We start from the raw sequence: 12,558 nt of genomic DNA, 5'->3' as shown, positions 1-12,558 counted from the left end.
TTTCTTATAGTCCAGTCTTAAATGTCCCACACAATGGAGCATTCGCTGCTTGCTTTTCTTGGGAAACAGTTTAACACATCTCATAGTTAAGAAAACTTTTCTAAATGCCTAAATAAGCCTTTGTTATCCTTCTTTGGGCCACCCAAACCACTTTCTTTCTCTTGTCAGCATGAACACCTTTTAAATCTTAGTGGGGAGCTAGTCGTCGTCTAGCCAGGATATTGCATATTCCAGGGTGCATGTGTTAATTTACACAATGTCCTGTATGCTGCAGTTTTCACACAGGAATCTGAGCTTAGAAAAGTTAGTAACTAAGTGCCAAGTGCTTTCTTGCTTAAGGGGGGCATGCTCTTAAGGTCTCTCACCGTCTTTTCTTAGCACAACTTTATTTGGGCATAAGCTTTCGCGGACAAAAAACACTTCTTCAGATGAAAGTTTATGCCCAAATAAATCTGTTAGTCTTTCAAGGTGCCACCGGACTCCTCGTTTTTGTGGATACAGCCTAACTCAGCCACTTCTCTGGTAATTAACACAACTGTGCAGCAGCAGGGTAGAATATTCAGTCAGTAACAGAGCATTACCAGGGGGCCTGGCTACAGCACTTGATGCCTCTCTGTTGCCCAAAAGCAATGCAATCTTCTGAAGGAGGGCCTGGAGAGCCACTAGGTGGCTAGCAGCAGGTACACTTTGCTGGGAACAGCTATAGTTCCTCTTTAGAGGAAAAATTGCATGTTCTCCACTGCTCAATTCTCTTATGGCCACCGTGTGACATCTTGCCCTGCACAACTATTACTGCCTCTCTCCAGCCTGAACTAGCAGCAAAAAGCCAGGTTTTATCTTTCTGTGTGGGGGTTTTTTAAGTTTGAATATGCCAGGTTTTTTATCTGAATCAATTTTCTCAATGTGCAATCTTGCAGCTTCTCTCAATTCACACACAAGTCAAGGGGAGACAGAAGCACCTGCCACCTTGCAGGATGGTGCCTTTAGTTCCTGGGGGACAGAAGCCCACCAGCTGGTATGAAACTCATAGCCATTGTTTACCGTGGACTGCACTGAACTTGAAAAGGAGCCATTCACCCATCTGCAATGCTCATTTCTGCTAATTAGTCATTTTGAAAACAGCTCAGTTGAATGTATAAGAGTAATTCTAGACTTGATGCTGCCAGGATTTACAAGCTGCCTGTACTGGGTAATTACACAGTATTGGAAGTCTCCCCACTAGACCATTTGAAACCATCCATTTTCATTTCCTCTCTCCAAACCAATGGAAACAAACCCAAAAACCCAACCCACAAATCCCTTCCTAATGTTTAAGCCAGAAAAACTAAATGCTTGCCCTGAAAACCATGTTTGTGTGTGTGATGAATACTGGCCAGGGGGGGTGACCTGGCAGACTCTCAACACCACTTTCAGTACTTCTGTTGAAGTGGCAGGGGATGCAGGCGCCAAATATAGCTAATGGAAACCTGAAACTGCACTCAGGTGCCAGGCCAGAGACTGTGTGACAAAGCAGATTCAGCAACAGGAAAACTGAGCAGTTAAGGAATTTACCCACACTTTGGTTTTTGATTTCTGATGTTGGAGCTGTCTTTCTGCACAGAACAGATGTGGCATGGACAACAGTAGTGCTAGCTTCCCCACAATCTATCATCACGGTATCTCCCTCTGCCTTAAAGGTGTTCATTCTCCATGGCTAATATGACCTTGGCCACTCAACAGTTATGGTTTTGTGATGTGGATAGCAGTCCACAAGGAACAGAACTGGGACACCAATTCACTCTACACCAGGGGTTCTCAGAGGGTCATGACCCCTCAGGGGTCGTGAGGTTATTACATGGGGGTCACAAGTACATGCCTCCCAGATATCACTTTTCACAGTAGACTTACTAGCTATTAACGAACATACAAATACCACTTTTCATAGCAGAGTTACCACCCATTGCCACCTTTTCTTCTGCACTGCTGCTGGCAGCAGCGCTGCTTTCAGAGCCACCCAGCTCTGAAGGCGGCGGCGCAGCCAGCAGAAGCACAGAAGTGTGGCAATGGGACACTAAATCTGCTGTGAAAAGTAATATTAACAAACATACAAATACCACTTTAAAATAGTGTTAATATAAATGTGTTTTTAATTTATAAGGGGGTGCGCACTCAGAGGCTTGCTGTGTGAAGTGGGTAGCCAATACAAAAAGTTTAAGAATCACTGCTCTACGCTAAACATCAAACGACCACCTTCGGATGGTAACAGCTTTCAATTATTATAGTTGATCAAAGGACTGAAATGAACAATGATGAAGTTGAGCTGGCAACCTACAGATGAAAAACTCCATATCCTATTCCACATCACTTCAACCAAGCAGTATTCTGGTTGCCTGCAGTACATGTGTCCATGTAGATGATCACCAGTTGGAACAGAGCTTCACAGAAAGAGAAGGCTCATGCACTGTCACCTGTCCAAATGCTAAAAATGTAGTTTAAACATAATACAAAGGGGTGCTAAATGGAAGCAGGATGCATTGCTTGTCTACTGAGGGAGCAACCTCTCTACATCTAGTAAGAGAAATGAATACATGAGCTACTCTAATATGGAGCCAGCAATAGGGTCTTCAGAAACATGGGTAAAGTAATGAATGAGAAACATACACCGTTATCCCTGTATCTAGCCTTCATATGTGAAGCACTATCTTCCCTGCTCTGCCTCTGATACAGAAAGGTCTTTCCAAGGTATCTGTGTCCTGCACATTGATGTCTGAATCCCTGTATCCCTCACACTGTAAATGGGCCCTGAGGAGTACTCTTCATATTATACCTCTACCCTGATATAAACGTGACCCAATATAACACGAATTCGGATACAATGCAGTAAAGCAGCATTCCGGGGGGGAGGGGGAAGGGGCGGGCTGCGTGCTCCAGCAGATCAAAGCAAGTTCAATATAACACAGTTTCACCTATAACGCAGTAAGATTTTTTGGCTGCCAAGGACAGCGTTATATCAGGGTAGAGGTGTACTTGTACCTATTCACTTAAGCCAGGGGTGGCCAACCTGAGCCTGTGAAAGAGCCAGAATTTACCAATGTACATTGCCAAAGAGCCACAGTAATATGTCAGCAACACCCCCCCCCCATTAGCTCCCCCGCTGCCAGTGCCTCCTGCTCACCGGCAGCCCCGCCCCCTCCTTCCCTTCCCGCACCTCCTGATCAGCTGTTTAGTGGCATGCAGGAGGCTGGGGGGCGGGGGGAAGAGTGAGGGCACTGCAGGCTCAGGGGAGGGGACAGGAAGGAGTGCAGTGGGGGCAGGGCCTGTGGCAGAGCCAGGGGTTGAGCAGTGAGCAACCCCCAGCACATTGGAAAGTTGGTGCCTGTAGCTCCAGTCCTGGAGTCGGTGCCTATTCAAGGAGCCACATATTAACTTCTGAAGAGCCATATGTGGCTCAGGATCCACAGGTTGGCCACCCCTGATTCAAGCTGCCCTCAACTACCAGGGCAGCCCCTACGTTAAAGCTGCCGACCGTCTCTTCCTGCATCAGCTCTTGTAGTAGTGCCCACATACAGGAGTAGTCGTCCACCCAGACCTACCCAAGTTAGGGCTGTAATAAATTGTGTCTAAAACAAATTTAATAGGAATTGCTTTATTGGACTAAGCAACTGCTAGTCCAGTAGCCTTTGGGTCAGTTACTAGTACCAGCTGCCTCAGGTTAAGGTGTAAGAAGCCTTGCAATAGGCAGTTATGAGATTGCCTCCCCCTAGGGCAAGTTTCTCCTAGCCTCCATTAGTTAGAAATTGATATGTGCCCAGAAACAAGAAATGCAGACACACTGGCAACCAAGTGCTGTGATAACAATATTAGCACCTACACTGATTATTTTCTGATTGCCAAATAGTTTGCTCTATTTTGTACAGATGGTTAATACTACTACAAACTTTGTCAAGAAACTATGCTATGGATTTGCTGAGGCTTAACCCCTAACAGAATTGTCTTCTTACGTGCAGGGGGGGGCGACAGGGGAGGAAGGGAGGGAGAGAGAACACCACAAATCCCTCTCCATGTGGAATCCACACTGGGCTGGAAAAAAAGTCAAGTACATCTTCTGGCAAAAATATACTTTAACACCTATTGCTGAGCCCAGATGCAACCACCAGGGCTCTTTTCCACTATAGATGGAGCTTCAGTAACTGTTTCATTTCTCAGGGTTGTGTATCATATCCTGTGTTCTGACTGATGAAAAAGTTGTTTGTTAACCTACCAGGAAATGACTGGTTTTTCCAATGCAGCCTGTCGGCTCTACACTGGAGCTGACTCCAGAACTGTAAGGAACAGTTTGTATAAAGTGTTGAACACAGTATGTGGTTGATTTTTATTTTTTTGGTCTTTTTTAGAATTAGCCTGTTTCATTAGTTAATGGTCAGTTAGTTAAGGCTTTTATAATGAGCCTTGGCTTTTCTTAGTTTAATTGTTTGGGACTGACTGGGTTGTTGACTCGTATGGTTAGGCAGGAGAATTTTTCTTCTAGTGGGGGGAAAGATTGCAAATTCTCTCTCTTGAAAGACTTCCTCACAAAGGTGTGGTAAAGGAATATTCTTATGTCTGGCTACCTACCGTGAAGCATCCAGGCGAGATGGCCTAGCATTTGTTTGAAAATACCTCAGCTTCCTGAAACCGCACAATCAAATGACAGCACAGCTGTCTCAGCCTTTCATATCTTTATGGTAGACAAACTGAGTACAATGCAGTTTACAGTCTGTGTGTTTCAGATGAGACCTTATTCACCGATGGCCTCTGCTCTTGGTTAACTGTTAAAATCCAATGGCCCTTTTGGCCACAGTAAGCATTCGTCTGGTGTCTTTACCAACACTGATAAATTCTGCCCAAAGTGCTGGTTGGTTTCTCCCCTATGGCTCAGAGGTGAGCTTACACTCAGGAATATGAAGGGGGGCGGGGCGGGGCAAGACAGAAAGCAGCTACATCATGGAAAATGCTTGCTTATGGTGGCAGGCGACTCATTCTGAGGAACCAAGGGGCATGACTCATCAAGTGGGGAGGAATCGGGGAAACAGTCACGTTCTGCAGCATTTCTCTTATTTCAAGGCCTGATTCTCCACTCCCTTGCACCAGTACAACCGCACTGATTTCAAGCTGGCATAAAGGAGTGGAGAATCAGACTCACAAAGCAATGTAATACATTCACAAGACAATGTATGTTTTAATTCACTGCTCAGAGAAGCAACTTAACTGAGGCTATGACAAATTGAGGGATCATCTCTTTACCTGGGACAAAGGAACAGGCCAATGCCAACCCAGCTCTGTGCTGGCAGTGCCAGGATAAGTAGAGGCACAGAGTAGTCCACTTGATTTCCACTTTTTTTCCTGCTGTACTCCTCCATTCTTTGCTACCATGCAATGAAAGGGGGCAATGGTAGTGGATCCTTGCCAGAGTATTTGAAGCACTGTGAGGGTTGGGAAGGTTAAAGATATTTTTCCCCCCTACCTGCTGAGAGGGAGATCCCTTCAGATATCAGCACCTGTGCAGAAGGACTGACATCAACAGATGGTCTTTTCTCCAAGGTAGTGACATGTTTGCTCCTAAACAAAAATGTTGGCAGACTGAAAGCATGTTACTAAATGCTGAATTCAGAGTAGAAAGTAGGGAAAGAGAAACCAGTTCTGCAAAGGGGGACTGTCTAGCACCTTCTTTAAAAAAAAATAAAACACAGAAGTGACATATGATATACTTGGTTGGGTTGTTGGTGCAGATGGAACTCAGGACCGCTGAATGTAAAAGCCCGCCCCTCAACTCTTGACACAAAGGACCAGGTCCCTGAGAGAAAGAGAAACTCTCGGGCTGTTACAGGGTGGACACGGTCTTCAAGAAATGCATGTAGACTCTTTCCTTACCAGCAGGCTGACAACAAGCTATGACATTGTTAGCTACAATCTTCATGGAAAACATGTCAGAGCCATTTCTGTGAAATCAGTTACTGATTTTATGGAAGCCCTACCAACCATTTTCACCTCATTGTGACATTGTAAGCAGGTCAGTTTAAAATTGAGAGGATTTATAAACCTCCTGATGAAGCTTGGGAAACCACACCTCTACTGATACTTCAACATCTATCCATCTATTTTGGGGACTTCAATTGCCACCACACCTCATGGGGCTACAAGGAAATCTGACAAAAATGGACTGGATGTCATATACTTGGCTTCTATAAGTGCGCTGTATCTCTTGCATGACCTTAAGCAGCCAGCAACCTTTCTTTCTGCACAGTGGAAGCAGGGCTAATCCCCTGACCCCAGCAGGGACCCAACTGTTATCAGACTCCTGTGGAGTTCATGAAAAAGCTTCCCACACAACCAGCACCACCCCATTCTCACTCAGATCAGAGAGATGATTCTCATAGTAATCCCTAAACTGGATGACTCTCACAAAACTGGGTGACTGGGCAACAAAATGGCAGAAGAAATTCAATACTGATCTATGCAAAGTAATGCACAGTGGAAAACAATCACAACTATACATACAAAAATGATGGTGTCTAGGTTAGCTGTTACCACTCAAGAAAGATCTTGGCTTCATTCTGGATAATTCTCTAAAAATATCAACTCAATGTGCAGCAGCACTCAAAAAAGCTAACAAAGTTAGGAACTAGTAGGAAAGGGATCAACAACAGTAATACATAAATCTATGGTACATCCACACCTTGAATACTGCATGCATTTCTGGTTACACCATCTCAAAAAAAATATATTAAAATTGGAAAAGGTACAGAGAAGGGCAACAAAAATGATTAAGGATATGGAACAGCTTCCATATGAGGAGAGACTGAAAAGATTGCGACTGCTCAACTTGGAAAAGAGACTACTAATGGGGGATATGACAGAGGTCTATAAAATCATGTATGTTGTGGACAAAGTGAATAGCCCCGCGTAGCTGTGGTGTGGCTCCTCATCTCGTGCTAGTCTACCAGGAGGACTTTCCAGAATCCACATTGCTAAATGGCTAAAACGTGTGATGGTGTGGTGCCTACCCAAGACCTTTTGGGCTTTTTTTTTTTTTTTTAAATACATGTCTTATCTTCCTACTTTATATTTTGAACCTTTTTCTAGCTTTATTGTTCTACTTATGCATTTGCTAATAAGCCCACCAACTTGTCAGCAGTAGCAGGTTCATCAACTCCTTTATATGGTTCAGCCATTATAGAGGGACATGGACCCATTTTGATACTGTTATATACACACACCCATGTACCATCATTCCATTTCCAAGTCTCTGTAGAACACCGTTACTGCATAAGCAGGGGGAAGAACATGTACACATTTCAGTCTGTAAACAGTGAAACATGCTATTTCAGGTGGGAACCATCCCTGGATCCTGAGGAGAATTTTCATTATTTTCCAGCAGCTGAGACATTTCTTTAAACATGAAAATCATCACTATCCCACTCACTGACAACCCTAGGACTTTTCTATTTTTGTTTAGAGATAATACATGCCAGAATTACATTGAGGATAAACCATCTGTAATTCCTCTCTCCCCTGTACATGACTGGTATATTCTGTCAACTCTTATTCCTTTAGTTATAACTCTGTACATTGTGACTAACAGACTTGGTAGGTTTTCTAAATGCAAATTTATTTTGTGCTCATGATGGTGGATAAAAATTGGTTATTTTTTTTAAAGGAAAATCTAGATTTTTTTTTATTTAAATAAAAGATTTGATTGAAATGAAATACTTTTAAATAAACCTATTTAAAAATAAACTTAAAATTGTCAACCTATGTTAAGACCTACACTAACTATAAATCTATTAAAATAGATTCAGTTAAATAAAAAAATACTAAGCAGTATGTTTGCTGCTGAGTTTTAAAGAAAGTTCAATTAGTTCAGTGGTTTGAGTAACTGTCTGAACACTGGAAGTACTAAAGTTTGCTGAAGTACTAAACAGCTTTGGCCACCAGCAGTTTCTTCTGCAGGGGCAGAGAAAACATTTTCTTTAACTAGTTCAGTTCAGTGACTAATTCATTCAAAGTTAAGCCAACTGGGCATTCAAGAAGTGGGAAAGCTAGTTTTCCTTTTCCACTCTATGAATAAAAACTAGATGTGAGAGAATGAGATCTACTAGTCTGAAAATCTTGAAGAAATTGTGACTGGAAACAATCAGTTCAAGTAACTAACTACAGATATTTCCTCTGTTAAATGAATCAGTTTTAAATGAAAAATGTTTTAATAAACATTTTCCTATGTATCCAAGACATTTAAAGTGGTTTTGTTTAATAAAAATATTAAATGCTGTTTTTGTAAATTTTCAATTGAATTTCCATCTAAAAAAGAGCCCGACACAAAAGGGGGGGGGGTTAAAAAAAAAAAGAGTCAACTAGTAAATAAGTGTATCATTCACCATTTTCCAACAATACAAATGTAAAATTTTAAGAATCTGAACAAACATAAGTTAAACTATATAACTGCTTAAATAATGTTAATAGATCTACTGTATCCTCCTGGTTAACAAAAGCAGCATCAAATTTAGAGTAAAGATTATACTGAGTTGCAAGTCAAGAAGTTTTAATGGTTACCAATCAATGGAAAAAAAAATCAACCTCTCTTTAGGAAAGTAACTAAACAGTACAAATGAAAAACATGATTAAAATCACTGATTTAAATCAAGGTTTTCTGGTATACACATCTAATCAACCCTGACAAATCTCATATCAATTTCTACACTCCTCCCTAGACAAAAGATCTTGAAAGCCTGCTCCAGGAAAAAAACAAAACAAGAAACCACAACACAAACCCCAAAAGCAGTATCAATCTGTTCATGCAGCAGCAGAGATAAACCAGAGCTAAGACCCGACGCGAGGCAGCAACATGGTGGCCGCGAAGAAAACGAAAAAGTCGCTAGAGTCCATAAACTCAAGGCTTCAACTGGTTATGAAAAGTGGTAAATATGTGCTAGGGTACAAACAGACTCTGAAAATGATTCGGCAGGGCAAAGCCAAGTTGGTCATCCTAGCCAACAACTGTCCTGCTTTGAGAAAATCAGAGATTGAGTACTATGCTATGTTGGCAAAGACTGGTGTGCATCACTACAGTGGCAACAATATTGAATTGGGTACAGCATGTGGAAAATACTACAGAGTGTGCACACTGGCTATCATTGATCCAGGCGATTCTGACATCATTAGAAGCATGCCAGAGCAGACCAGTGAGAAGTAAAAGCTGGAGAGCTGTCATCCCTTCTATAATAAAACTGGTTATAGACTTTTTTTTTTTTTTTTTTTTTAAACAAATCATGCAGACTGCCTTGATGCTTCTCTCTCTAGCATACCACCAGGTATAGCCTAAAAAAAAAAAAAAAATCAGACCTGACTAATTCACAGCTTGGCCAGTCTTTACATCTGGGTATCTGAAAGGTTTCATTGGTAACCAATCTGATAACATGTCTGAGCCAATGATTTATTAACCCAGAGATTTTTTCCTCCCCCAATCTGAATAAACACAGGCATTTTGCAAACTGATTGAAATAAACCACAGCTCACTGTATTCAGCTAAAGTCTATTCTTGGGAGAAAATCTTGAGGATTATCCATGCTTGCCAGTTTATTATGCATCATCAGTCCTAAGATATACTGTATTAATGTCTTCTGGAAAACAGACAATAAATTGCAGCATTTGGGAGGATGCAGCTATAAGCAGCCCAGAGCAGTACATGCTGATCTGGTGTTTACTGGGATGAGGGCAGAATAAAGTCTGTGGTTCTAACCTGAGACTAACTGCATGCATCAACCACTGTGATTATATTATTCATAGATTCTATGGACACAAGGGAGCATTGTGATCATCTAGTCTGACCTCCTGTGTAACAGGTCACAGAACTTCCACAAAATGATTCATTTGAACTAGCTGTTTTATAAAGACATCCAAACTTGATTTAATAACTGCCAGCAACTGAGAATCCACATACTCAAATATACTGAGGCCTAAACTTATACTCCTAAATCAATTGTTAGGCTACCTAAAAAAAGGTGACTTGTTTTCAAAGGTGATGAACTCCTGTAACTCTTTTAGACTTTTACTAGGGGTTGTGGGAGCTCAGGACCTCTGAAAGGGGACAAAATGCATTCAGGCACTTTTATATAGGTGCCTAAATATGGATTTGAGAGTCTGACTTCAGGCATTCTAATGAGAGAGGACTATCTGTTGATGTGGTACGAAGGCTTTATTACTGACAGGTGGTGAGGCCATAGGCAGATATGCTGGTCCTTTAAACAAGCATTAATAGACCTTTTATACCTCATTAGATCATGTGTACTGAATATATCACAAATCTTGCAGAAAAAATAATTTTATAAGTTTTACTTTCTGGCTGTACAAGTACTTATGAGTCCGAGTGTGCAGAACTTCGGGGAAGACAGAAATCACAACCAATGCACTTTTTGATTAGAGGCTTCTAAAGGTTAGTTAAAGTAGCTTTTCCACACAGAATATCACTACTTTAAATTCTGGTGTTTTGAGACTTCCAAGGGACAGAAGAAATGTTAGAGGCAGTGGACTGGAGACTGGACTGGGACTTAAAAGGGCAGAATTCTACACCTGATCCTTCAACTCACCTGCTGTGTAATTTGGATGAGTCACTTCCCCTTTCTGTGCCTCCATTTCTCTTCCCACCCTTTGCTGGACTTATCAATTTAGATTGTGAGCTATTTGGGGAAGACACCATCTCTCACTATGGATAGGCTTAGAAGGATTAGATTTTTATCTGTAAATGTCAATTTCACCAAAAAACACAAATCAACAAAAAAAATACTTCTGTCAATAATCAAAATTTACAGATAAGCAAAGAAAAAAAACCTGTCGTTTGAGAATTGAAGAGTTTCATTTAGGATACTTTGTCAACATCACATATCGAAATATAAAGTTTTTATTACCATTAATAAATTGTAACTTTTTGAATCTCAAAATCTACTGTCACTAAATAGTTGTCTGACCCACCCAATGTTCCACAACTGGGAGAATTTATATCTATAAAAACAAAAAAAGCTTAAACATATTATACAAGTTATTAAAAAAAAATCTGCCAAGCCTGGTTGTACAGTGCCTCACACAACGGAGCCGTGATGATGCATGTAATATGAGTGACCATTTATATTATTGATATCAATATTGCAAATTGCAATAAATCTTGTAAGATTTGCCATGTAAGGTATCAGTGGAAAAATTAAGATTTGGTAAGCACGACAACTTTGTCTATACGTATGCATCATCTCTGTATGATGGAGTTATACATGTGTGATGTATGTGCATCTCAAACCTGTGCTGTGTTTCTGGGGGACACCCCCAGACAGATTGGCATCAGCATTATCTAGCCTGTTTGAAGGCACATCAAGGGCAATTGGCTGTACAATTAACCCATTGAGAGAAGCTGGGGGCTACACCTATGAGTCAGCAGGATACATAGGGACATGTCTGTGGACAGGAAACTCCAAGAGCTTTTTCATTCCATGCACTGAGTTTACGTTTGGGACAAAGAATGTATAAGCCACATGGCAAAGAATATAAAAAGGAAGCTGCATTTTCTCCATTTTGTCTTCAATCCTGCTTTTCACCTCGGGAATAACTGCTCTACAAACTGAAGCTTTGCACAAAGGACTGAGACACATCCAAGCTCTGGATGTGTTCCAGAGGGACTTTACAAGCCAGCAAACTCACCAGTGCTGCTAAGATCATCGTATGTGGACTACGAAGTCCTACGTATGTAGCTGATTACTTTGACCATTTAACAATTCTCCTCTTTCATAATAAAATCATTAGTTTTAGATACTAAAGGACTAGCTGGCAGTGTGGTATTTTGGGCAAGATCCAAACAGGTATTGATCTGGTTATGTGGCTGGCCCTTTGGGGATCAGAACATTTTCTATAGTGAATAGACTTTTAAATAATTTCTCACTTTACTAGACCTATTTGCTGATTGGGAGCCAGAGACTGGAATGCAATAAAGGGGGCTTCTTGATAACCAATGGGGGGGGGGAGGGGGGGAAGAGATCAGGAGCACAGTTTGTGACTGGTTGGTGACTCTAACTTGTGTTAACCACCAGTTTTGGGGGAATCTGCTCTCTTCCCATTCTCAGGTGTGGGCTACTCAAGGTACCTCAGGTCACAGAAGCCCCAATCTCCGTTGGGACTTCTAAATGCTTCAGTGAAGAATAGAAGAAAGTACTGTCTGTTCTTGTGACAAACTGGAATCTTCCCTTTCCAGTCATACAGATCCTGCTTCTAGTCCTGATGGTCTTGCTACACTGCACCTTAAACGTATCACTGATACAGGAGTGAATATCGCCTGTTCTGTCTCAGAGCAGCGTACTACTTCTTGGGTTGATGGAGAGATTGCCACATTTAAGGGTGGGAAGGATGAAGAAAAAACAATGTTTTTTTTATTTAGCTTGTAACAAAACCACCACAACCAAAACTAGCAACTGTTTATCTAACAAAAGAGATATTATCAACGGCACAAGAGTAAACAGTGTAAGAAAAATGGGAAATATGGCAAGAGACCACCACCTGGCTTAA

General features: G+C 41.4%; 2 protein-coding genes across 2 annotated transcripts in view; one reads left to right on the top strand and one right to left on the bottom strand.

Annotated features, from left to right (window-relative positions):
- PTPRA (protein tyrosine phosphatase receptor type A) overlaps window positions 1–12,558 on the bottom strand; it is a 220,718-nt gene that overhangs the window by 189,501 nt on the left and 18,659 nt on the right. The window lies entirely within an intron of this gene.
- On the top strand, window positions 8,846–9,261 carry LOC120407087 (60S ribosomal protein L30). Its single transcript, XM_039542430.1, has one exon. The coding sequence runs from the start codon at window positions 8,861–8,863 to the stop codon at window positions 9,206–9,208; it is 348 nt and encodes a 115-aa protein (XP_039398364.1). The 5' UTR covers window positions 8,846–8,860; the 3' UTR covers window positions 9,209–9,261.

The sequence above is a fragment of the Mauremys reevesii genome, linkage group 5 (genome assembly GCF_016161935.1).
Source record: "Mauremys reevesii isolate NIE-2019 linkage group 5, ASM1616193v1, whole genome shotgun sequence".
NCBI classification, from domain to species: Eukaryota; Metazoa; Chordata; order Testudines; family Geoemydidae; genus Mauremys; species Mauremys reevesii.
Note: the sequence above shows the minus strand (reverse complement) of the source record. Positions and strands in the feature narration are given on the sequence as shown.

Excerpts from the sequence above, each read along its gene's own strand:
- LOC120407087 (XM_039542430.1), top strand. The coding sequence starts at position 8,861 with ATGGTGGCCGCGAAGAAAACGAAAAAGTCGCTAGAGTCCATAAACTCA.